This window comes from Zosterops lateralis (assembly GCF_965231275.1).
Source record: "Zosterops lateralis genome assembly, chromosome: 17".
Classification (NCBI taxonomy): Eukaryota; Metazoa; Chordata; class Aves; order Passeriformes; family Zosteropidae; genus Zosterops; species Zosterops lateralis.
Window position 1 is genome coordinate 4695878 of NC_139777.1, and position 26953 is coordinate 4722830.

The following is a 26953-nucleotide window of genomic DNA, read 5'->3' on the forward strand; positions in this document are numbered from 1 at the left end:
TAAGCAACCAAACACAGGCTGACTTCAACTGAGTCTCTTTGGGGGCAGTGAAATGAAGAAGTCCTTTTTTTTTTTTTTTCTCTCTATAAAAAGAGAAGTCAAACAGACCATCTTCTATGTAATGGATATTTCTATTTATGTAATTGAATACTTTTCATTACCTGTTACAGCGAGGACTGTTGCAGTTATTTTGATAAGTTGCAGCAATTACAGTTAGGTAACTGGAACCTTGGAAAGATTAGATCTTTTCTCTTTTTTTCCCCCATGTTGGTAGTAGCCATTAAACCTGGAATTTTAGAGCCCAGTTTCATTAACATTTTGGTTTCTGTGCACAGAGGAGAGGTTTCCTCCTCCTCTCCCCGGGTACAGTCAGAGCAGGACTTGCCCTGGATTACCTGGAAATGAGGAGCAGCTCTGTGACTGCTGTGCAGGAGTTTCAGTTAATTCTGAAGCTGAAATAAGATTTAGAATGGAATTAAAAAAAGATTAAAGCTAAACACGACTGTTTTTAACAGCAGACTTTGCATCACGCTGGAAAATACAGTATTTCCTTACTGTGGTTGTTCATTTAAATTTGATTGCATTTTCTAGCGTGTTCTTTGCCATTCAATTAGCTCTGTTTCCAGACATTAATTAGCATAATTGCTTGTGGTAAAGTACCTGCAGTTTTAGGCAAAGGGCTGCGAGAAGAAGTATGGGGAGGTAATTAAAACTCTAATCACTTTTTTGTTCTCCTTGTTGTCTCTTTGTCTGGGGGGGGATATGAGACCACAGGTGGGGCAGTCCTGGGTGGGGAGACCCACGGGAGGCTCCTCCTGCTCCTGTGGAATCTCCAGGAGCCTGGATCTCCAGTAATTCTGCTGGATCATCCCTGGTTTTTTCCTCAGCTGAGGAGCCATCCAGCTCTCCCTGCTTTATCCTTGCACACCGACTATAAAACTGCACTGAGCTCCCCAGTTTTTCCTTGGCAACTGCTCTAGATGAGAACTGTTCTGGTTTTTTGTTTTTTTTTTTTTTCCAGACCTAAATTCTTCCTCACAGCTCCAGGTCACTGTTTTTTAGGGTTTTTTTCTGTTTTTCAGTATCCTTTCAGATGTAAGCCCAGGCTTTGATCAGCTGTCTGATACAAGGGCTCTGATGTCAGTGTGGAGTCGTTCCTGTGGATGTTTCCCTATGAATGTGTCTAATTATGGTGCTGATCTCATCATCTGCAAGTGTTTATTCTTAGTGAGCCCTAAAATCGTTTTAGGGTCAGTGCTTTCCTGGTCCCACTGCCAAAGGTTGGCCCAAATTCCCTTCCTGCCCAGGTGTGCGACTGCAGGGAGTCACAGGGACAGCTCTGCCTTGGAAACCAAAACCTTTAGGATCGTGCTAAGAGCAGGAAGCTCATCAGGGATGAAAATGGCCCGGAGGCTCCATCAGATTTGCATAAACAAGTCTGTCCCCTATTTGCATCTCTTCCCCTGGGAAGGCAAACAGGCTGCTCTCATCCCTTGGTGCTGGCACTGCTGTTGGCCCCCTGAGTGATGCTCCAGAGCTCTCTAAGAATGTCCGGGTGAGTCAGAGGACATGGAGCTCACAGAAGCACCCAGAAGAGTTGCTCTGGCAGCACTGGCAGCCCAGCCCAGCTGGCTGTTCCTTCAGAAGCTGCTTCCTCCACAGCAGAAGCCTCTTGGGGAAGTACAGCCTGTCTCGAAGCCGAGTGCGTAACCACCTTCGCTGGTTTTCTTTTTACCACATCCTGTTTGCTACAATACCAGATTATGAGTTTCTTTAGAAAAAGAGAGGTTTTTGGAAGTGTTCAAGGTCAGGTTGGGCAGGGCTAGGAGCTGTCTGGGCTAGTGGAAGCCACCGTGGCAGTGGGTGGGATGAGATGGTCTATAAGGTCTCTTCAAATCAAACCATTTGATGACTGTGGTATCCCAATATCCATAATTTACATGTGGAATCCACTCTGCTTCACTCCTCGTCATGGTTCCCTTGCCCTGTGGGATAGGGACACTTGGAAATATGACCCTGCCCTGAGAGGGCAGGTGGGAAATGAGCAGATCAGGAGCTGCTGCAGCCAAGGCCTTCAAGGGAATCTATGAGATCATAATATTGCTTTAGAACAGGATTATCCTGGTTATTAAATGCTTTGGAGCCAACTTACTGCCAGTTACAGTTCAGTGACTCTTGTGTCTGACTCTGGGCTTTCAGACAAATGAGGCAGGGAATGAAGCTGGGTTAGAAATCTTGGGATGGGATGTTAAAGCATCGTAATGTTAAAGCATCCTACAGCTCCATGGCTGGCTTAGGTTCAGCCTTGGGTTCTCTGGTGACTACTTGAGACCCTCGTGAAGGCAAACAGGCTGCTCTCATCTCCTGGAGCTGGTGGGATGTGGCAGTTCCTTCACACCCTTCTCAGTTTCTCATCTCTTGCAGAGCCGTTGGGTCTGGGTCTGGGGGAAGGACGAGAACAGGACGTATTTTAGCTGTTTCAGCAGCTGGTCTTGCTGCAGTGTAAGTTTTTCACCTTGCCTAGGAAGGAACTTGCATTTTTTTTTCACCCCCCCCCGAAGGTGGCTCAGTTTTATTTTCGTGACATAGAAGTAATTAAAACAACTTGGAGTTGACGTAAGAAGTTACAAACCCTTCTTTTTTTTTTTTTTTTTTTCTTTTTTTTTTTTTTTTTTTTTTTTCCTTATTTACCATCCACTTTCACAGAGTGAGGGATGATCTTTCTGAGGTGATTCATTCCACTGTCTTCCATATCCTCCTCAAGCAGAGCTCCAAGCTGGAGGTTTTCCCAGCAGGGGGGGAAGCATTTTGCCATCTGCATCAATGCTGGTTCCAACCCACGGGGGGTTTGTGGGGGCTCTCAGCCCATTCCCTGCTCCCGTTGTCCTGACCCAGCTCAGCATGGATCATGTTTGTTCTGCAGCTCCTCAGCTGAGCTTCCAGAGCTTTTTGGTTCTGCAGCTCCTTCTGCACAGGGGATTTTGTGCCTGCTCTGCTCAGTTCGAGGGAAATGCGTTCAAACTGACCCTGTTGGCTGCTGTTTCCTCCAGCTCGGTCAGGGACAACTTTCTGTTAAAAAGAAACAACCCAAAAACCCAACCAAAACTAGGGTGGGAACATCTGCAGTGGGTTTTTTTGAGGGCAGCGCTTTCTGTTGTTTCTTTCTCTAGTTATGGACTCATAATTCATGATTTCAGAGCTTTGGTGCTAATCATTAAATAGGAGTTAAAATCTGTCGAGAAAAACATTCTTGCTCTTCCTCTTTCTGCTGGCACCACGCTCCCCGAGCTGCCTAAAAATAACAGGCTGGGAAAAGTGACTCCCTAGAGCATTATTTAAGCTATTGTTTAATTTAAGCAGAAGATCTATGTGCTGTTGGCATTCTGGACTAATTAAATAGACCTCTGAGGAAATAACAATGAAGGTTATAAAACTTGGTTGGGAGTAAAGAAAAGCACCTGAGTTTTTGGCTGTGAAGTGAGCATGGATCACTTTTCTGAGCTGTATCATGAGCACTGTTATAATTTTGTTTTGTTCTGGTGCCTTGATGTTAAATAATGTGCAGCCAAGGAGCAGAGGCATCGTTACTTGGTGGGTTTTCTGTTAAAGCATGTTGTTTGTTCAGAGTGGTTTTATTTTGAGGTTCTGGTTCTGACCTGGCAGAGCCACCACACAGAAGTAGTCACCACTAAAATTAGGAAGTTGCCTTCTGATCAAAAAAATGACATTTGAAATGCTGTTTGAAGGCTTGATCTTCTTCTTTCTCATGGTATTTCTGATTTTCATTGCAAGGTCAGCCTGGGGTGTGGGTTGTGGACAAGCTGCAGGAGGTTCTCAGGGGCTGTGGAAGCCCTTCTTGTCCTTGCCCAGTCCTGTGATTAGTTAAAAGCAGCACAGAACCCAAACCACAGGAGACGTCGGAAACTGTGTGTGGCTGCAAACTGAAACAGAAACCGTTAATGTGAGATATTTCACAGGGGATCTGCTCCTCACACCATTCTCTGCTTGTACCAAAGGGGGATGGGGAGGACAGTGAAAGAGAAAATCCGTGCTCTGAGCCTTCTAGAAGTTGGTCTGTTTTTCTGTTTGCAGTGTTTCTCACCAAATGAGTGTTAGATTTAAGATCTCTTTATTATGTCATAATTTCAGTGTTACTGGAAGCTGCATTTCTTTCAACACCCTCTTATTTTGTGGTAAAATAAAGTGAGACTTGGCATGAATTACATTGAAGATCATTTCGAGGGGTGTTGCTGAAGCTCCTGCTGTAGATTTTATGTGCATTGGAGTTGTCTGTCTTGGTGTCAGGGATAAAGAGTATCCAAAGGCACTATCAAAATGCATGTATTCATTTGGGATTTTCTTATTTTCTTTTGATGATAAATAATTGAGCATTTCTTCGTTAGGCTGCAGCCTGATCTTCCTGCCTGCCTTTGTTGGGGGGGTTGAAGATGCTGAGTTGTGTGATTTCCCAGGGGAGCTACAGATTAAATCTGAGCTTTAAAATAGGAAAATACATACCCTATCATCTGAAACGTCCCATGATGGATAATGTACACATCCTGGTAGATTAGCATTTATATGCAGTGCAGTTCTTGGAAGATATAAGGCATGGGGAGAAAGTCTTTATCTCAACAGAGCAATGCAATTATATGGTTTTAGGGTTAAGTTATCAAGGATTCCAGACAAACTGGCAATTTTGAACTGAAGTAGTATCACAGGAGAGAAGAGGAGAGTGTTAAGGAATATCACTCTATAATAGAACAAATTAGAAATTATTTGCATGACATTTCCCTTGGATGTTTCCAGGGAACCTTCCAGAGAACACACAAAAACACAAACACCTGCCCTGCTGTGCACCTGCCAGAGGTGTGTTTGTAGGAAAATTCATTCTTTTGGGATCAGAGGGGCCCTGGGTGGTTGGTTCAGCCCTCTCCAGCCTCTTCTTGAACTCTCTTTGCCATGACTTAAAACCGTGTGAGGGAGGTTTAGGTTGGATATCAGGGAAAGGTTCTTCCCTCAGAGGGTGCTGGGCACTGCCCCAAGGCTGCCAGAGCTCCAGGAAGATTTGGACACAGGGATGCCCAGGGTGGGATTGTTGGGGTGTCTGTGCAGGGCCAGGGCTTGGGTGATGATCCTCTGGGTCCCTGCCAGCTCTGAATATTCTGTGATTAATACTGTGCAAAGTGACTTCCATCCCAACGTGTTTCCTCTCTGATTGTCCCACTTGGGCTTTCTTCTCCCATTTCTGGTGGAATCTTCTCCTTGTGCATTGCCACTGTTCACAAACAATCCTGATTTCCACTTCTTTCCCACCCAGCAGTTCCTCAGTCAATCTGATACAGTTGCACTCCCATGGAGTTTTTATCAATGTGTCTTGAAACAGTTCACAGCTAATTAAGACTCTGAACTCCACTGTGAAATAGGGAAATGCTGGTTTGCCATGTCTGTAAGGTGGCACAGTAACAGCTTTAATGAGTTTTACCTGCATAGCTGTTTATTGCTAATAAAGCAGATTCTCTGGGCCTGCCAGTGCTGCTCATTCCCCTCAGTGGGATCACTCAGCAGGAACAGAACAGCTCAGAACCAGCACCAGTCAGTAGGATGTGAATTACTGGAGCTATTAAATGTTCTCACTTTCAGCAGTGTATTTAAGGGACAGAGCAGAGGAGCTGGAGAACTCTGGCTGTCAGTGACCCCATTTCCAGATGCTTTTATTGGTCCATACCACCATCTGTCCTATAAAAGAATGTGGCAAACACCTGGCAAACCCCTTCCCTGACACTGTCCTGTCCAGCCAGGCCCTCTGTGACATCCTGCTGTCACCCATGTCCATGGAGGTTGGATAGGTGGGGTCAAACCCATGCAAACCAGTTTCTTAATGAGTCCGGATACTTCTGCCCATGATTTCTGTGATTAAAAGAGGAAGAGCAGCAGAACCATCTGTCTCTGAGCCTCCAGCTCACAGCAGCTTTCTCAGAGCGCCAGAATGAACCAGAGGAAGGCTCAGAAATTCCTGTAGGAGAATCAGCTGGGCTCTGTCACTGTTGTTTTAGTGGTTTTGCTGCTCTTTACCTAAGTGCTGTGTGTATTTACTAGCTGAATACTGCTGGCTTTGTGTTTTGATTTTGACCACAGCACAACAGTTCCTCGACGCTCTGGCTGAGCAATTTGGCTCTTCACAGTGGTTCAGACACTGAGCAGAATTTGCTGAGGCAAATACTGGCACCAGGGGCTTGAGAACACCTTTCTGTGGTGGATGTTTTACTCCATGTTTTCATCAAATGATCCTGTCTAAAACCATACCTGGATCTAAGTCCTTCCTGAGGAGCAGAGCTGCAGCTCCCAGTGGAGTTTGTGTGTTCAGTAATTGGTAACAGTGAAGTTCATAGCTTGGAGCAAGGCAGGAGGAAAAAGTGTGTTTCTCAATAATAAAAGGATATTGGCTTTGCATTATGTAATTAATTTGAAAATGTTGTATAATGGAAAAATACTGGTCAGGAAAATAACAACTTTCACGTCTTTGGTAGGGCCTGAATTGTAATGTGGGTGAAGAACAGAGACAACAAAACCCAATCCACCACCATGAGGTTTTCAAGCTGCTCCTGGTTGTTAGTTTGCTCATGGCTTGCTGATGCCTTCTATTACCAGTTGCAAAGGGGTGGGAGTTTCTTTTATTTACAAGTAAAGGAAAAAGAAAACCTCAAGTGCTGTGTATTCCTTTATGGGATTTAGTGAAGGAATTTAATCACATTCTTTGTAAGAACTGATTGAAATTAAATGCTTCAGTTCTGTGTTTAGTGGTCCTTTTAAAAATTAGAACTTTTTTGTATATTTCTGTTTAGTATTTTTACTCCCCCATCTTTTAGAGGAGCTTTTTCTTGTGTAAAACCCTCTTTTTTCTTTTACCTTTGATATGTTGAGTGCCTTTGATACTCGACTTCAGTCAGCTGGAATCTGCATTTTAAGGGAGACCAGAATATGAAAAATACGTAGTAAATATGGTTCAGGGCTAAGTTTTCCCTATTATTTTCTCTCCATGGCTTTAAAAATTATTTATCACACGTTTCAGTATTCAGAGCTACTATTTCATGAGTGTGTTCAGAGAATCCCTGGATGCTTTGGGTTGGAAGGGAGCTTAAAGCTCATCCAGTTCCACCTTCCACTATCCCAGGTCAATCCAAGCCCTGTCCAGCCTGGCCTTGGACACTTCCAGGGATCCAGGGGCAGCCACAGCTTCTCTGGGCAACCTAAATAAGGATGAGTGCTTTCAGTAAGTCTGTATATTCACCTGTGTCAGGTTGAAGCTTTTGAGGTTTGACACAGGATTTGTGAATACCCCTCCACTGTGTCCCCAGTGTCAGTGCTGGAGGAGCAGCTCAGCTCTCCTGCTCCTCTCCCTGCAGGAATTCCAGGCATGCACAAGTCTGGTGTTTAAAAAGAGGGCTGACCAAGCTTGAACAATGATTTCTCTGGGTGAAAAGCTATTGGAAAATACGCCTGGAAATAAGAAGTTTTTCTTTAGCAACACTTAAAACCTTTTAGCCAAAGCTTATTTTCATATAATGATTTCTAGACGTCATTAAACAAGCTACCTGGCAACTTGCAGCCTAATTTTGAGCTCAGTTTGGTTCTGTTCTAGGGAAATTGTTCTGTGCTCCTCACCATTGGATGCACGTCCTCATGAAATACAGTTTGTTCTTTTCTCCTGCTTTCTATGCACAGGAATATGTTTCAGTCTGTTACAATGTAGTATTTTTAATGCAAAGTGAACGAACATTAGGCTCAATTAGGAAAGAAAAGTGGTGGAATGTGTGGTGCCTTCTGGGCTGGGAGGATTTTTGTGGCTTTGGACCTTGCCAGAGCACGATTCCTACACAGTTTTCCCTGTTAATCTTTGTTCCTGGAGAGGGAAATTGGTGGTTCTCTCAGTTCTGGAGCTCTTAGGTGGCCTAAATTACTCTGTGCTGAGGCAGCTCTGTGTGGGCACTGCAGAGAACAGGAGTCTGAGCCTGGCCTGGTGTTCTGTGACAATTGCAGCCTGGTGGGAGTCACAGTTTTTAATGTGGTTTTAGTTTCATAGTAGACTTTGTCCCAATGTTTGTGTTGGTGACCCAGATCTGTTCCTGGTGCTGATGGATCTGAAGGTCACTGAGGGCTATTCCGGGAGGCTGGACACACCCACAGCTGGGTTTAAACACAGCTGTGCTGTAATGTCACCATGGGGTGGTGGCTGAGCTTGGCTGTCCTGTGGCAGTTCTACATAAGAGACATTTCTGGGGAGGAGATGCCCCAGAATCCCAAAATCATTTGGGTCAGGAAATTCCTCCAAGAGCATCGAGTCCAGCCTGTGACCAATCCCCACCTGTCACCAGGCCAGAGCACTGAGTGCCACATCCAGAAATTCCTTGGACACCTCCAGGGATGGGGGACTCCAAACCTCCCTGGGCAGCCCCTTCCAAGCTCTGAGCACTCTTTCTGGCATGAAATTCCTCCTGATGTCCAACCTGACCCTCCCTTGGCACAGTTTGATGCAGTTTCCTCTCCTCCAGTCCCTGTTCCCTGGGAGCAGAGCCTGACCCCACCTTGGTGCAGCGTCCAGCCAGGGAGGTGCAGAGAGAGCAGGATGTGAGATTTCCCTCTGGCCAACAGCTTCTTGCTGTTGTCCCAGTTCATCAAACAAGAAAGATCACGAGAGACTGAGATTGGAGACCTTTAAGTGCCCTAAAGCAGGGACAGGAGCCTGTGTTGCAGACTTTGCAGAGCAGCATCCCACATTCCCAAAGCTTTTCCTGCCCGGGAGCTGTTGGCCGGAGCGCCGGGAAAGGAGCCCGTGTCTGGTGCAGATGTCACTGCTGCTTTGTTTGTCAGGATTCTGTATTTATACACAGCACGTTTCGGGAGGATTTGGAAACAGCTTGATATTTTTGTTCTCTAATTTGCTATTTTGCCTACTAGAAAGAGGCTACATCAGCGTTTTGGACCACGTTCAGGCCTGCTGTAAATAGATGCAGCTTCCTTTCAATCAGTGACATTGTGAACACTTGTATCGGGGCTAAACGTGGTTATTTTTAGCTCTGCTCTCTCACCTAGTCACTCCTGTTTGCTTTAATAAGGTTTTTATTTACTCCTGTTAAAAGGTTACTGGAGTCAGATGCTCATAAAATTCCAGTTAGATAAGTCATTTTTCTCTGAGTGTTTTATGATGGAGTTCCTCCTCGTTGTTCCATTCTATTTTATTTATGATTCCGTGCTCTCAGCTAATTGACAGGGATGGAGAGATGGCGTTGTGGCTGCAGGTGACCTTTAGACTGCTGGAGGAGGCAGAGGACAGTGCTGGTCTCTGTGGCTGCAGTCCTGGGGAAATGTTGGCAGAGCCACAGACTGGGAGCAGGGCAGGGAAATGCCACAGAAATGGAAGATGAGAAGGTGACTTGAATCCTGATGAGTGAGCCTAGTGAGGCCACATCTGGGCTGTGGTGTTCAGTTCTGGTCTCCACTGTTTAAGAAAGGCAAGGAGCTCCTGGAGAGGGTCCAGTGGAGGCCACAAACATGATGAGGGGGTCTGGAGTGTGTGGCTGGTTACCAGCAGCATTTGTGTTCTTCGATTGTGGGAAGGGCTGAATTCTGGAGACAAAAACCAGGGGTGGAGGGATGCCATTGATTAGAGTCAGGACTTCATGCAAAATTCCTGTGGTCATGCCAGAAAAACATAATTATTGGAAATAACTACTGAAGGGAGCATTCATATTCTGTTTTAAAGAGATGGGTTAACTTAGTTCTCCTCCTTGTGACCTCCAAGCTTTTGACAAGGACTTGATCCAGTTGGGGATGAGCTCTGGGAATACCTGGTTATGGGTGAGCTGCCTCACCTGAATCTGCTCTCCCCACCACCCCATGCCTGCCTGCACTGCAAACCCCAAAGGTGGCCTTCATCCCTCCTTGAAAGACATTTTGCCTTGGTAATTAGAGTCAGTGCAATTCATGGCACTTGGCAAATTTGTCTTAGGATTGTCCATACAAAGCTAAAGGGGAAAATGATTGTCCAGAGACTGGGAAGGAGGAGCCCAGAGGAGCTGGGTGCTGCCTGGCACTCTCTGTGTGTATTATTGATATCATCCATCACTTTGGTGTTACCAGAAGAAGCTCTTAAAAAAATATTTTTCCTTTCCCTTAACAACCAGTGATCTGGTTGTTGCAGAAATTATATAGTTATAACAGAAGGAATCTTTAAAGCCAAAGCTGTCAGCATCTTTATTTCATAAATAATTGCTGGTTCTTTTTAGCTGTTACTTAACGCTATCATTTTATTAATTCCTGCTTTCTGTTCCTGGGCTTATTTTTCTGTGTGCTGTTAACTGTGCTTATTGTGCTCCTCGTCAGCTCTCCCTGAACTTCTTAAAACTCCTGTCACTTACTCAATGCTGCATCTGTCACTTGGTTGTGCCATTATGTGAGAGCTGCAGTTTCTGGCTGATCATTTTTCACTCAATCCAAGAGCAGCAGTAAAGGAGGAGATTTCCTTTGTGCTGCAGGGGAAGTGCAGGGTCTGTTGATTGAATGGGAGGTCGAAACAGAAACAATTCCAGTCTGGGGAACATTAGACTCTAATTGGATTTGTCTGAACCGTGGAATCACAGAATTTGGGTTGGGTTGGAGGGGACCTTAAAGATCATTCAGTCCCATGGATAGGAACAGCTTCTACTATCCCAGGTTGCTCCAAGCCCTGTCCAACCTGGCCTTGGACACTTCCAGGGGATGGGACAGCCACAGCTTCTCTGGGCAACCTGTGCCAGGGCCTCACCACCGTCCCAGGGAATGATTTCTTCCACATATCTCACCTAAATTTCGCTTTCATTCTGCAGCCATTCCCCCTTATCACTCCAGTTCCTGATGGAAAATCCCTCTCTGATTTCCTTATAGCTCCTTCAGATCCTGGAAGGTGCTGTGAGGTCTCCACACAACCTTCTCCTCCCTGGGCTGAAGAGCCCCAGCTCTCAGTCTGTATATTTTGGGTATATCTGGGTTTTTGCAGTGCAGTGCCAAGGGGCCTCGGGGAGGAGCAGCCCGTGTCCTGTGGCTGCATAAGCCTCTGATTGTTCCCTGTGCCATGGGCTTGGGAACCTCTTCTTTTCTCTGCCATAATTAAATTTAAAAAGTTTGGAAAATACTAAGCAGGGCTGGAATGTTTGGCGTGGCCTCGCTGGAAATGTGTGTTGATATATTTTCACACTCCTCCCACAGTTGTCTTTGTGGTTTATTGTTGTGTTTTTTTGTTGTTTGTGGGTTTTTTTGGGCCCCAGCCAGGAGCTGGGACCAGGCCAGGGATTTTTCTTTCACTGCATTCAGTGCTGTTTGTGCCACTCTTCAGTCTCTTAATTACCCAATCTTCTTTGGTTCATTGTCCTAGAAAAGTTGAGTCCATTCAGCAGGATTCTGCTCCCTGCTGCCGCTGGTTCCGTCATGTGGGAAATTAGGAATTTGAGTCAGCTCCCAAAATTTCACTTTTTGTCCTCAAAAAGCCAGGCTGGCAAGGAGAGGTTGGAGATGCACAGTCTGGCTGGGGAGATGGGGGACTTTGGGTGGGTTTGGCAGTGATGGGGACATTAGTGACACAGATTCCCTGTGTGAAATTCCAGGGTAGCAGGTGCCAGCTCAGAGGCAGGGAAAGACATGGGATGAGGCTTGTGACAGTGCATTAAAATGCTCCTAATGGAAGATTCTCATCTGCAGCCTGCTGGGGTCACGCTCTAAATTACTTGCAAAGGAACTGTAAAGACCCTGATGTAATTTATTGAGCAATAAAACCCATTAGAGGTAACATGAACCGGTAATTCTGAAATGGGAGTGCAGAAGAGGTTGTGCTTCATCAGTGAAATGTAGGTGAATCTCTTGCAAAGAACCCCAAAACGTGAATAGTGTCTAGTTTTTACTGGGGGGCAAAAAAAAAAAAAAAAAAAAGGAAAGAAAATATGGTCTGTGGAGAGGAACAGGATATTTAGGTGTATTATGGAAATGCCTCATAAAATCCTTAGCAGATGGAAGCAGTAATGGGCTTAATACACCTGTGGGAGGTGAGGCAGGCTTGGGATCCTTCTGTGCTGGAAGTGAAGAGCTGGATGGGAATCAGAATCCCAAACCTTGGCAACTGGGGATGCTCACACAGGTTTATACAGCTCATGGTGGAGCTGGGGTGGTTTCATGAGCCTTTTTACAAGTCCTCAGCGTAATGAGACAAGTTTTTCTGATTTTCTTTTCTGTTTTTCTTTCCAGGATTTTTGCTCTTTAAAGACTATTGCATGAATGAGATTGATGAGGCTGTCCCTCAGCTGAAGTTCTATGAAGAGGTAAGTGCTGGTGATGGAGGTTTGGGGCTGTGCAGGGGGTGAGGCTGAGGGATCCTGCTCCTGCTCCATCAGGGAATGCTGAGAGGGAAGGAGAGAGTCCATGATGTGAAGCAGTGTGGGCTGCTAGAAAAGTATCTGGGACAAAGTTGCTGGTGTTGGAGTGGCACTAAAACCCTTCAGGTCTTTCCCCAGCAGGCTTTCACCTGTAGAAAAGGCAGCAGGGTGCAGCTGGAGGAGATTGTGGAGGGATGGAGGGTGGCACTGCTCACATGTGGCAGAGCCACAGAGGGGACACAACACATCAGATGGCTGATTTATGTTCCTTGTCAGGAGATAGCCAGTGAAGGATCTGACAGGCACTGTGCAGGGCACATCCCAAAGAGTCAATAATTCCAAGGAATGCCCTGGCCCTCCCCAGCTTCTGCTGCTGCACGTTCTTAGCTCCATGGCTCCATTCATTCGTTCCCTGTTACATTTGTGGCACTGAATAAACCCCTGGTGAATCCTCTCCCAGGGCAGACTTGCCCATGGCTGATGCTCAGGGTTAATTAGAGCTGAGATAGCCTTGGCTGCCTCACTCTTGAGCTGAGAATTTAAACTTTTTTTCTTGCTATCAGCACAAGCAGCTGGTATCGATTTGGAGATCAGTCCTCAGCAAGACGCCATTCCCCTACTCAGATCAGATACCTACTGTCAATAAAGAATCTTTTTCTATCATTTCCATCTCTTTATACACTGAAGATATCACTGTCATAAGTAATCCGAAAAGGCCTGTTGTACCAGATTATTTAGCAAGATATTTTTGGCTGCCTCTTTATCTCTGAAACAATTCAAAATTGTATTTTTAGGCTATTAGCAAAGTGTTGCCTCAAAAGAATTTCAGTGCTTTGTCATGTACTTCTGGAAAAATCCCATTAAAGATATTTAAAGAGAGGTTCATTGTGTTTTCCTCTGTGACATACCGGATCCAGGAGCTTTTCCTTTTTTTATATATTTGATTTACTTGCTGCATTTATTACACATAGAATAATCTGAGTACATTGCTACATTAAAAATCTCTTGATGTAGAAGAGCTCCGTACTCCAGGGATTTCATATCACTGCAGCTGGAGTCACGATCAGGCATTTAACGGGATGAGTGATTCATCCTGATCAGTTTCAGAAGGAAAAGAAAAGGAATTAAAAAAGAAAAAGAAAAAGGAAAAAAAAAAAGAGGTTCTAAATACTTGAAAACAAATGTGTTCTGATCCCAGGTTTTATCCCAGTTTTTGAGGAGATCCTTTTGATCTCTGGGGGAGGCTCTGCTGAGATTCCTCAGCACTGGCTGAGGAGTTGGGTCATTTTAACAACCAAACGTTGAGGGGTAGGAGGTTGTGCTCAAATAAGACAATCAGATATCCATCAGGCCTCCTCCTGTACTGCTAATTATTTTGTGTCATTGCATTAATTAAAAGTGTTTCTTGGGCAAAGACGTTTTGAGTCATTTTAATTATAAATTGGTATCAAGGGGGAAGCAGCACAGATGGCAAATTGGGGTGGGACTGGTGCCTTATCGTGTCAGCAAACAAGAGGAGTACAGATAGAAAGATACTGAGTTTAATTAGTGTTCCACCTCCAGAGGTAGGTTGGTTCCAGTTTGTCTCTTGATAATTGGACTCAGTGCTCTTGGAGGTTTTTTCCCAGCCTAAGCAATCCTGGGATTGTGTGGCACAGAGCAGATCTGCTCACTGCCAGCTATCTGGATCTCAGGACTTCACAGGCTGATGCTGGGAAGGTCCAGGAAATCAGAGCTGAGTCTTTCCCCTGCTCTTTCCCTAAATATGCTCCAGAGGACCCTTGGGCTGGGTAAACTGTTTGTTCTGGAACTGGCTGTCAGGTCTCGTTCTGTAAATGAACTGTCTGGGATTGCTGTTGTTTCCCCTGGAACACACTGATCTCCTGCAGCACACCTGAGGAAACCTGATGTATTTTGTGAAACTGTTTTGTAGCCACCTTTAGGGTTCAAATCCACAGCGCAGCTGAACTATGTGAACATTTTGAAATGTGCTTTCTACTCTTTTTTGGACATCTCTACCCAATGTGCTGTGATCAGGTAATCAAGAGTATTTTTGGGTTGGAAGAGCCCTCTCAGCCCATCGAGTCCTACTGTGCACTCAGCACTGCCAAGGCCACCACTGAGCATGTCCCCAAGTGCCACAGCCTGTTAAATCCCTGCAGGGATGGAGATTCCATCAGTGTCCTGGACAGCTGTGCTACAGCTGGAAAATTCCAATATTAAAGGGAAATCCCAGCTGTAACCGTGTTGTTGCAGGTGATTTTTCATCAATTAAAAAACCCCAATAGAATAAAACTTCAACCAAAGTCCTGTTTTGACCTAGTGGGTGGGAAATCACTGGAGAATGAGTGGTGTGTGCTTGCCCTTGTGCTGCAGATCAAGGAGTACGAGAAGCTGGACTCGGAGGAGGAGCGGCTGTCGCGGAGCCGGCAGATCTACGACACCTACATCATGAAGGAGCTGCTCTCCTGTTCCCACGTGGGTATCCTGCCCTTTTCCCCTTGCCTGGCAGCAGGAATGTCTGCTTTTCCATCCACAGAGTGCTCTGGATTTCCCTTTGAAATCCAAGATCTGGGTTTGGCCAAATTCAGAATGTTGCTTTTTTTTTTTTTTTTTTTTTTTTTTTTGAGATAAAGGTTGGTGCCGTGCTGCAATTTTTATTAAACTTAGTGGCACGCAAAGGAAGCATCAGGAGATTTATCTGGTTTATGTTTCCTTAGACTAAATGGCTGTTTCCAAAAGGATGAAATAAATGCAGGGTGTGTGTATAGAGATGTGGCTAAAGTCACTGAAAACACACATTTCCTCCAGCTGAAGTTTGGGCCCATTGATCTGTTCTTAACAGTTTCCCATGCTCTCATTTGAAAGAAGGATTTGCAGGGTGTTCTACCCTGGTGCTATCATGCTTTGGGTGGAGGGTTGAAGCTTTTACTATTTTTTTCCCCAAAAATGCATTATTTTATTAGTAAAAAGTCCATGTCTGCTTCTGGCTCTGGAGCTGTGCTTGTAAATGGGATTTTTCATGGATTTATTAAAGGAGGATCATCACCCCCTTTGATTTTTACCTTTCTCCTCCTCATCTTCCCCTTTCCTGCCTTTCTGCTTCAGAATAATCCTGTTCTGGACCATTTTGCACATTTCACACAATATTCACTCTAATATACCTGTGGGAGGCCCTATTGATTCCCCTTGGGGTTGGTGTTTCCATGTGGGGAATAGAACAACAGTGCTGTGACCTGAAATGAAACTCCTGACAGTTCCAACTGTTTGAAATCTTCCTTTTTCTTTTCCAAAAGCCTTTCTCAAAACAAGCTGTAGATCATGTACAAACACATTTAGCCAAGAAACAAGTGCCAGCCAGCCTTTTCCAGGTGAGCTTTCACAGTCTGAACATTCAGCTTCTCTGACTGAAAGTGACTTTTTAGATATTATTTTAAAAGACAGAATAAATGGGACTGGTACATATTCTGTGCTGTAAGTGGGATTGAAATCCTTTTCCAAGTCAAAATTACAATTTACTCTTCTTATCTATAATATTTTCAAGCACATTTAGAGAAGCAAACTATACCTTGGTGTGTGAACAAGTAGAATTTTTATAGTTGTGTAATTTTAAGCCATTAAATGATTTAAAGTAAATCACTTTCCATCAGGAAGATGCTCATCCTGTCAGGGTGAACTTGAGCTGCAAAAGTGGAGAAATTGTCTTATCCATCATGGGGGTGTTTGTAAGCTTAAATGTCTTTTATCTAAATCTGCTGAAAAAAAAAAATGTGGAGGTTGCCCCTGCCTGGTGTCTTTTGTGCTCCTGAGCTGTTCTGGCTGTTGCCATGAGCTGGAGAATGGTGATTGCAGTGCTGGGTGGTGTCTCAGCACTAATTAGGGGGAGGTTGGGCCATCACACACCCAGGGGAGGGATTTCCCTGGAAAAAGTCACCTGTGAGTTCAAGGTGCTGATCTCTCAGCAAGGACAGAGAGGAGAAAAGCACCACAAAGATGAGGGAGCAGCTCTGAGAAATTTGGATTCCACAGGGAATCTTTAGAACAAGAACTTTTTGCCCCAACACCCCCCTAAGGTTTTCTATCTCATGAAAATATTTTGTGTTTGACTTCAGGGCACCTGCTCAGATTCCAAAAGCCAAAAAAAGCTAAAATGCTTCCTTGAGGCTTTTTAAGGACAACTCAGGAGCTGTGTGGGCCCAGCAAGAGTTCTGTGTAATGGATAGGAGTGAAAAAAGCCATTTATTGTCTGCCTAATTGTGTTTCCTCACCCTTTTTAGCCATATATAGAAGAAATTTGTGATAGTCTCCGAGGAAAAATATTTCAAAAATTTATGGAAAGGTATGAATAATATTACCTGAATTATCTGCCTAATGTAGTGGGAAGCCAGGTTCATTCAGTACTGCTGTAAATAGTGCTAAAAATGTGTATTAATGCATGATTAATCAAATAGAGTTTATCAGCAAGCTTTTTAAATACCCAGCTTTGTGGGATATCCTGATCAGTGTCAGGATGTGTGAGTGAAACAGCTGGAAAGCTGAAGGATTTCTCAGTCACAGCAGGGAGAAAGTTGGAGTTTGGGCTCTGAAAAGGCAGAACTGGGGTTTTGGGGATATTCTGTGAGTGCCCATCTCTGGTGTGGGACTGGGAGATCCAGTCCTGGTGATTTAGGGCTGGTCCTCTCTAAATGAAGGTGAAATAAAGAATTAAAGGCACAAGTCTGGCTCAGCAGAGCAGCCTTTTGCTGCTCCTGTGTCTGGCTCTGGAAAGCTCAGCTGCCACCAAGGAACCCAAATCGATTTTCTAAACTGGTTTGGTGCCATTCTGTGATAATTATAAAAATGCCTCCATAAAGCTGTTATTTCTTACTTTGAAAATAAACACTTAATTATTCATGTAGGAATAAGCAACTGTGTTATTATTATTTTTTTCCCAAAGCCTGTGGTATTGCTGATGTCTTCCCTATTTTAAGATAAAACGAGTTTAAAATGTTCCTTGGAGTATGTGGAGGTTCATTAACATAAATCGAGCTGCCTGTGTTTTCTTATAATTATCTTTCTCTTGATGTAATTTAAATGTTTGTTAGTTCCAAACGTAGCTGTTTAAAAATTGAAAACCATCTTTGAGTGGTTGAAAAACCATGCAAGAGAGATGTGGGGACACACTGAGCACTTCCAGGGATAAGGTTATCTGCTCTCTGTCTCTCCCAAGGATGTAGAACATGGAGTGTGCTCTGCCTAGGAATTGTTTTTCTTGGTGGGGGTAAGATTACAGTTGGTGAAAGGAAGGCTGTCATTTATTAAATACCACCCCACGCCCTAGCTCAGACTAGATTTTAAATATCAGAGTCTTGACATTTCCTGTAATACTCTACACAATAGTCTCAGACAACTTTTAAACTTTTTTTTTTTTCTTTTGCAGTGACAAGTTTACTAGGTTTTGTCAATGGAAAAATGTAGAGCTAAATATTCATGTAAGTACTTACAAGTATATTTATCTTGTCAGAGGCTGATACAGGAAAGAGAATGTTCAGTTTTGAATCCTGCTCTGCAAAGGCCTCATTAAGGAGGGTGGGAGATGTCACTGCTCTGCTATTCTTAGGCACAGCCCTGATGATTCCTGTCTGGACCTCCCCTCTGCCTTCCTCAGTTAATAGAATTTTGATTTTTTTTTTTTAATGGCTGAAAGAGCTGAACTTCCAGGATTGCTGCTCTTATCAGCCCAAATCCCTGCCCATCTCCCTTTCCCACTCCAGTCCTGCTGTGATCCCAGCACCCCCTGAGCCCCTTCCCTTGGCCTCTGCTTTTGTCCCTCTGCACTTCCCTGTGACAACTTGAGCTGTAAAAATATCCCTGAAGTGAGACTGGCAGTTTTTGGGAACAGCGTTCCCCTTGTTGCTACTTCACACTGTAGTGCTTCCAAGTACATGGAAATATCAACAATAAGGGGCTCCTTTTCCAGCACCATAAATGCTGTTGAATTACAGTTGAGGATCTCAACACATTCATGGATCATTTAGATGTTTTCACAGTGAGTTTTTTAATGCTGGGAAAAAATGAAGGTTTTGTTTTGTTGTTTCTGTTTCCATTTGCAGCTGACCATGAATGATTTTAGTGTACATAGAATAATAGGAAGAGGGGGATTTGGTGAAGTGTACGGCTGCAGAAAAGCAGACACTGGAAAAATGTGAGTATCACACACTCTGTGGCAGAGGTGATTTTGTAAACTCTGGACTAAGTGAGGAAATCCTTCCAATCATTTCTTAGGAAATCACTGGAAAGCAGCATCACAGTGCTGTAAAGTTCTTTGTAATGAAATTTTATCCCCAGAGGTTCTGATTCCTGCCTCCCTGCAGGCTCAGTTTGCTCTTGGATCCTGTTCTGTGCCGTGCAGGGGCTCAGTCTCACACAGCTCCTGGGCACATGGAAATGTCCTGTCAAAACCAGTGGAAAATGCAAAAATGCACCTGATCTCTGTGATCCCTGCTGCCATTTGGAAGGGGTTATTCCACTGTTGGACTTGTGCTTCCCAGAGCTCTCTGTGGGAGCTCCAGGGTCAGCCCTGGGTGGTTTTTAATTCTTTTTGTGGTCTGACCATTGATACACCTCCCCTGATTATCAGATTTCCATTTCTAGGCATCATTGTCCCACTGTGTTCTGTTCTGAACATCTGGGCATGGATTGAACCAGTTGTTCTCAATATCAATCTATTTCTTTATTTACACCCCAGCCTTTCATCTTGCTTTTCTCCTCACAGTTTTAGTCCACAGCCCATCCTTAAACATTTCCCTTCCAAGTGAGCTGGGCACATGTGAGGTGCCTGTGTCTGCTTCCAGCTGCCTCCTCTGGCACTTGTGTGTGCCTGACATCCTTGTTAATAATAAACTTCTGACTCTTAACAAGTGGAGGACGTCTTAATGTTGCTATTATTATATTCAGTATTTCTCCAGTGACTTCAAGTATTGATATTAATACTCACAACGGTGGCTTTATTCTTGCTTTGGTACTTTTTGTCCATGTACATTTCATTCATTTGCCCATGTACAAAAATAAACATTTTATTTAGCTTGAGGCACACTCAGGAGGCAGTTCTCAGAGTCCCAGCCATCTCTTTGTCTGAGCAGGGCTCTGGCAGGAGGTGGATAAACCCTTGGGAAGTGAGAAGGACAGGAAAAGTGAACCAAAGGAGAGGTTTTATCAGATACAAACAGAGCAAAGGGAAGCAAAATGTAGGAAAACCAACCTTCTTTTTAAAATTCGAATCAAAACTTAAGGTGAGGCTCAGCTTCTGGGTAGAGGTTTGGTTTAGTACTTTATCCAAACCTGAGTGCCCATCCCTGACCCAGATCCCATCCCCTCTAGATGCCTCTGCTGCACTTAGAGCCTGCAAAGAGTGTGGGAAGCCTCCCCTCCCTCCCAGGTAACACCAGTAGTGTTCCCTGAGCACCCACACACCTGAGGCTCCTGACAGACCCCCCTGCAAGGAGCTCTAGAGCAGGGACAGAGAGAGGATGCAGCATTCCAGGGAGAGGGACAGCAGGACAGTGACAGACTTGATTTGGGACAAGTTCCCAGAGCAGCTGTGGCTGCCCCTGAATCCCTGGAAGTGTCCAGGGCCAGGCTGGACAGGGCTTGGAGCTACCTGGGCTAGTGGAAGGTGTCCCTGCCCATGAATTTAAGGTTCCCTTAAAACCATTCTGTGATTTCTGTGATTTCCATCAGCCTTGAACATCCTCAGTCCCACTCTCCAGTCAGGGCAGGGTCAGAGCTCATTTTTACTCACCCATCACAGATTCCTCAGCAAGAAGACATGAATATATTCCCAGTCTGGAAAGTTAAAATTCACCCTCACTCCCCCGCTCCCAACACATTGCTGTCAGGAATGACGTGGCTGTTCTTGGGAGCTGGAGCCAAGGTGAGGCCCCAGGGCTGGATGGGGATATGGGAATTGAAGCACTGCTGAAATCTGGTGTTTTCCTAAAAAATCCATGGGTGCCCATGTCTAGGAGTGTTCTGTGGAGGAACACACGTGTCCTTCTCACTGATGTCTATTAATGAACTCACCCAACGTCTTGGAAAAATACCCAGCCTGGATCATATCCTCCTGTGGTTGTTAGGGTAACATCCTTTTGTGAGCAAAATTTTATTAATTTGTGTAGCACAGATGGTAGAAGACTAAAAAAGCTTTCTTGTGTGTATCTGACCTTTTTCTGAGTAGAAAGAAAATTAAGGGGGGAAAAAAAAAATATATATAAAACTCAGCGTGTGTTCAAGATATTGCTTTCCTGGTAGAGCTGAAACTGTTGGAATTAAATGGAACCATAACAGAGTTCCTGTTATTTAATTCCTGTGGCAGATCCTTGCTTGTAGGAATGAGAAAATGAATATGTGTTGTGTAATTCTTATCTCGCTGTGATGGTTTGGACATGGAATTATTTGTTAAAGCACATTTCTCTGTCAGCAGGCTTCTGCTGGAAATGTGTTAATTCTGGGAGATTTTGGAAGTTTTCTCTTTAGCCTGAAATGATGTTTTTAGTCCTGGGTTTAAATCTTTCAGGAGCTTGCTTACAGGATCCTGTAAATGTACATGGCCTGACTGCCAATGGATAGTCCTGATAAAGGAGATTTTTGGTGCTTTTTCTGAATGTTTTTGTTGGTTTTTTTTCAGGTATGCAATGAAATGTTTAGATAAGAAGAGAATCAAGATGAAGCAAGGAGAAACATTAGCCTTAAATGAAAGAATTATGTTGTCTCTTGTCAGTACAGGAGTAAGTATCACTATGTCACTCTTTTTTTCTTCCATGTAATATAAAAGCTGTTACATATAATGCATATTCCATCAGTTCCATTGTGTGACATGCAAAAATTAACCCCCACTGGAGCCTCCCCCTGATTCTTGCAATGTGTCTGAAATGAGAAGGGAGAGCCAAACGTGCTTGATCAGTTTGGGTCCTTCAGAATGAGCATCTCTGCTGCAGAGGCTTGAGGGGGTGCCCATTTCTGAGGCAATTCATCCTCCCACCCTCCTGACTTTTTAAATATCCTTTTTAAAGTATTTTTGTTTGAGACTTTTCCAAAACACGATTCTGTCTTGTAAAAAATATTCCTTTTTTTTTTTTTTTTTTTGCTATAGTTAGGTAGTATTTTTGTGGAATCTAACTCCAGTTCATCCTCCCTTTCCTGTTGCTCCGATATCCAATTTTTCCTTTTTTGTTTTCTATGTACAGTAACTGAGTCAAAGTGTACCAAGCCAGTCTGCCCATCTAGTCTAGTTATAAATTTAAATAGAAATATAAAATGTATGAATGTATAAAAACATATTAAATGAAATATAAAATATAATTTAAAATATAATAAAAATATAAAATATAATATAAATCAATTTAAATTTAATTTAATTTAAATATAATTTAAAAATATTATAAAGGTAATGTAATTATAAAAATATAAAATTATAATTTCAAAATTTAAAATATATATTATACATTATATTTATATATTATATATGATATTTATTTCAGATATATATTTATATATTTATATACTTTATATAATTTTAAAATAGAACATAAAAATAAACTATAAATTTAATATAAAAATAGAATATTTTAAAAATAGAATATATTTAAAATATATAAATATATTTAAAAATAAATATAAATATTAGAATATAAATATATATTTTATATTTAAAAGTATAAAATTATTTTAAAATGTAAATATATATATATAAAATTTATATATAGGTGATTTATTTAAAATCAGATTATTATTAATTATTTTAAAATATAAAAAAATATTTTTATATAAACATAAAATTTCTATAAATATAAGTGATTTATTTAAAATCAGATAACTAAAATTAAATTTTTAATTTAATATTTAAAAACTCCTAAGTCAAAACCATCACCGGTGTGTGCACAAAGCCCAGCACCTGCCTGCTGTTGGCTCCCCAGCCCTGGCTGGTGGCTGAGGGTGTGTTGGGCTCAGAGAAATCCCCGGCAGGATTGGGGGTGACTCTGCCCTCACTGCAGTGACACCACGGTTCCCATGGCTACGGGTGATGCTGGCAGTGAGGTTCACCTCCCTCACCTCGAGGAGCAGGAATTAAACACTGAGTGTGGGCACACAGCCCCCGTTCCCTGCATACACCCTGGAGATGAGGGGGAATCGTGTGTGGTTTTGTGCCAGGAGCAGGATTCCCTGCAGTGAGCTTTGTTCTGAGCTTCCAGGGCTCACAGGAGCTTCTCTGTGGGACAGAGCTTGAAGATCCTCAAGTCCAGGTGTTATCCCTGCACTGCCAAGGCTCCAGGGAGAGCTTAGAGCTCCTTCCAGTGCCTCAAGGGGCTCCAGGAGAACACAGAAGGGACTTGGGACAAGGGGCAGTGGTTTCCCACTGCCAGAGGGCAGGGTTAGATGGGATATTAGGAAGGAATTCTTCCCAGTGAGGGTGGTGAGGCCCTGGAACAGATTGCACAGAGAAGCTGTGGCTGCCCCTGGATCCTTGGAAATGTCCAAGGCCAGCTTGGATGGAGCTTGGAGCAACCTGGGCCAGTGGAAGGTGTCCCTGCTGTGCTGGGGTGGGACTGGATGAACTTTAAGGTCCCTTCCAACCCAAACTATTCTGGGATCTGTGATTTATCCTCTCAGACTTTTTGATCAAGTTACCTGTTTTCACCAGAGATAAGTTGTGGTTTGTCCACGTCTGTCAGGATTGCTGAAAACCAGTGGGGAGTAGGTCTGTATTAGAGGCTAAACAAGAAATCCAAGGCAAATGAGTAATAATTGTCCCATTAACTTTAATTTGTGATTCTGTGGCTCCAGCACTCAATGTGAATTTGCATGCCTAGAGATTCGAAGAGAAAATAGTTCAGGAGCTGCTGGTGGAGGCAGTTTTTTCCCAGGCCAGCACACAGTGAAGCTTTGAGCAGCGGGAGCAGCGGGGGGGAACCATTTGTTTCTTTTGTTAAGGATTATCAGCTCATTAGAATGACATTTCTTTCAGATTCTCTGAAATTTGAAAGACTTGGAAGAGAGGTTTTGTACAAAGTGCTGCTCATTTAGGTCAGGTACACCTGGGCAGGAGAGGCTGGAGCACTCGGAATATGCAGAATGAGATAGGTTTGAAGGGGGTGGAATAAGAGAATTCCTTCAATCCTTGAAAAGAAGCTGCAGTGGCTCATGGAGTGCCCAGGGACAGTTCTGTGCTGCCCAGAGCAGAGATGGAACTGGGAAGTCCATCACAGTACAATTAGTCATTTAACTGGGAATCCAGATGTCTCTGCAAAATGCATAATAATAATAATAATAACAGCTGTGCAGATGACACAGCTGGTTGTGTAATCAGTTCTGTTCATCCCTCTCAAGCATTCCCCAGCACTCCTGGAGCAGGGAGCTCTCCATGCTGGGGTGGCTGTGTGGTGAGAGCAGCTTTCCATGGCCACGTTTCCAGTGGGTTCAGGAGCCCAACTCTGCTCTGCAGAGCATCTGGAGCCTCTTGAATGGGCCTGGCGGCACCAAATTTGGCTCTGCAGGGCTCAGTCTCCATTGGTGCCTTTGCTGTGTCACTGTGGTGTAACGGGGACAAACTGTCACTGAGCTTTGGGTTTCCTCTTCTGCAAGACACAGGCCCCATCTTCCCCTCCCACTGAGACCTTCAGGCTGGGAAGGCATTGTGAAATCTTTGGAAGGTCACAGAGCAGGGAAAAGATTTTAAGAGAAATATATTTAATTTCTGGAGCAGCCAATATTTGCCTGATTTTTATTCAAAAACTGGAACGTGGAAATCACCAAGGTGGTGATGGACCCTATGAAACCAGCCAGTGCCGAGGTGGAAGGAAGTGGTTATTCCGTGAATCTTTTCCTGAGGGCAGGAGGGGATCATTCCATCTGTCTGTTGCAAGACCAGGGGCCATGCAGGGCTGTCTGTTGTGGTGCCCAGTTTTTTCTTTCTAAAAAACCTCAGCTGCCTTACCCAGATCTTCTTGAGATGATTTTACTGATGGCTGGAGTCAAGATTTCCTCCAAAGGATGATAAACATAATCCTAGAATATCCTCAGTTGGAGGGTCCTGCCCAGGACACCCCAGGAGTCCCACCCACCATGAGGGGGGAGCAATAACCCTGTGAGATCAATAATCTGGGTTTTTTGGAGCAGAACAGGTACTTGGTTGGTTTTCACACGTTTTAATCAGTGACTGATTAAAACATCCTTGAGTGACGTGTCAGGACAGAGCTGCCCTCCAGTTAAAATGGGACACAGCTGCTCTGTGCTCTGGACACCTTTGACCCCTGTTTGCTGTCACTTTATGTCCCAAAGCCAAGTGCTTGGCTTCCAGTGAAGACTCAAAACCAAAGGTTTCCTCCTAGAGCACTTTTTAATGTGCTAATGTCTTTAAAATACAGTATTTCTACTTTTTTTTTTTTCTTTTTTTTTTTTTTTTTTTTTTTAATGGTTGCTCTAATATTTTTTTTTTCTTTCTACATGATTTATTGCCACAAATTTGACTTCAGCAGTTCTCTGGACTCAATCCAGGACTGTTAGGATGTAAGGAACTCTTTCCAAACTGGTCTTAATTCACACATTAATGTCATAATGTTGCTTATTTTCATCAGAGCAGAAACTTGACTGCAATGAAGAATTGCTCTCCTGGGAAATTGATTTTATTGCTTTATGTGTCCTTTAAAAAATAACTGTAGGGTGGTGTTTTTTGTTGGTTTTTTTTTTTTTTTTATGCTGCAGATTATTCTTTTGCTGTGGTTTTTGTGTCAGGAAAATACTGCAGTACAGTTTTTCACTCTGTTACGCAGGGAGAGGGTAGTGACAAAATTAGGAATGCTTGCACAAAAACGAGTTATGCATCACATTTACACTTCCAGATAACTTTTATTTTTAAAATCCATAAAAATATAAGCAAGCTATGTTCTGGTGTAGAAAAACCATTTTATTTGTCTATGTGTGGTGTTTAAATTCTACCACTAAATCCTTCTGGGTAATTAGATTGCTCTGAAATTTTAGGAGCTCTGCTTGGGCACACTTCTGAATTACCCAGTCGATGCAGGAAATTAAGTTAATAATTCTGCTAAAGCTGCTGTTGTGAAGTTAAGTGGCAGCTACAATAATCCCCAACACAGAGTTCATAACCAGAGGTGGTATCTTGTGTTAGACACCACATCAGGCTCCTTATTTTTAGGGCCATTTAGGAATTTTAGCTTTTTTTCCTGGATGTTGTGCAGGTGTTTCACGCCCATCCCTTCGCTCTGCAGGGAGCGTTTGGGGGGATTAAAACATCAAGTGCAGTTGGGTTGGAGCAGGGCAGGATATACCCAGGCACTGTGGGGTTACAGGCAGGTCTAGAAACCTTTAAATTCCAACCTCATGGAAGGATGAAGGGGCTCTGAAGTGTCCCTGTCCCTCCCTTTCCTCTCTCCAGGGCTGGCCTCGCGCTGCCCAAGGCCGCTGTGTTTTGCTGTTTCTAATTTGGGAAAGGGAGCCAGTTCCTGTCAGAGATTCCCAGAGCTTTCCCTTATCCATCCTGCAGTGCCAGGAGCATTGTTGGAGTCTCGTGAGGCCACGCTCTGCTTCCTCAGGGCTGGCCTGGGCTCCTCTGGGATCATCTCCCTGCCAGCCTCGGTGCTTTGGGATCAGCTGTGCAGTGGGGCAGCCCAGGAGCACAGCCATTCCCAAAGGGATCACTGCAGACTCACCAAACAGCCCTGGTTCTGACCACAAGGTGTCCTTGCCCATGGCAGGGGTTTGGAACAAGATGAGCTTTAAGGTCCCTCTCAACCCAAAGCATTCCATGATTCCATCCCATATGGCTTTGGAGGGGGAGTTGATGAGGTGGCAGCCACCCCCTGGTCATTGGCCAAGAGCCTCCTGGCTGGTATCAGCAATAGTGTGGCCAGCAGGACCAAAGCAGGTCTGTTCTTCATGGAAAGGGTTCTCCAGCACCAGACAGCTACCTAGGGCATTGGTGGAGTCACATCCCAGGAAGGATTTTCCACAGATGTGTGGATGTGGCATTTGGAGACATGGGTTAGTGGTGGCCTTGGCAGTACTGGGGGATGGACTTAGTGACCTCAGAGGGCTTCTCCAACCTCAGCAATTCCATAGTTATGAGTTAGCCCTTGCATCCAGCATAGGCCCAGTGCAGAGGAAGGTGTGCCAGGCCTTGGATGTGTGCCATGGAGGTACCAGCACATGGCCAGGCCTTGGAAACAAAAATTTGGAATTTTTTTATGGCTGCTTGTCTTAAACATGGGGTGAATTGAGGTTCAGGTGCATCAAATGGGTGTAACCCATCCCTGCCCTAGTTGCTCTGCTCTGGCCTCTTAAAGCTGCCCCCACGGCCCTGGTTTTGTGAGTTTTGCAAGATCTGGATGTTGCTGTTGCTGCTTCCTGAACATTGTGATGCTCCAGAATCCCAACTTCCTGCCTGGTGTGTTTGCATTCCTTCACTCCTCTGTTGTGGGGGGCCAAACACCTGCACTGTCACCTGGGCAGGGCCCTCACAGTGGGGGACAGTGGTTACCAATTGTAGCTGCATTTCAGGAGTG

The 26953-nt window shown here is 44.1% G+C and overlaps 1 protein-coding gene across 2 annotated transcripts in view; it reads left to right on the forward strand.

Moving 5' to 3' along the window:
• The window catches only part of GRK3 (G protein-coupled receptor kinase 3), a gene marked incomplete at its 5' end in the record, with an annotated part of 60307 nt that overhangs the window by 15279 nt on the left and 18075 nt on the right, over nt 1-26953 (forward strand). For both annotated transcript variants that reach the window (XR_014591278.1, XM_083873657.1), the window contains 7 exons: nt 12271-12344; nt 14775-14876; nt 15695-15769; nt 16676-16737; nt 17818-17869; nt 18491-18582; nt 21064-21163. Coding sequence is in view for 1 of the 2 variants with exons in the window: in XM_083873657.1 (XP_083729783.1) it covers nt 12271-12344; nt 14775-14876; nt 15695-15769; nt 16676-16737; nt 17818-17869; nt 18491-18582; nt 21064-21163 (557 nt within the window). The remainder of the gene's footprint in view (nt 1-12270; nt 12345-14774; nt 14877-15694; nt 15770-16675; nt 16738-17817; nt 17870-18490; nt 18583-21063; nt 21164-26953) is intronic.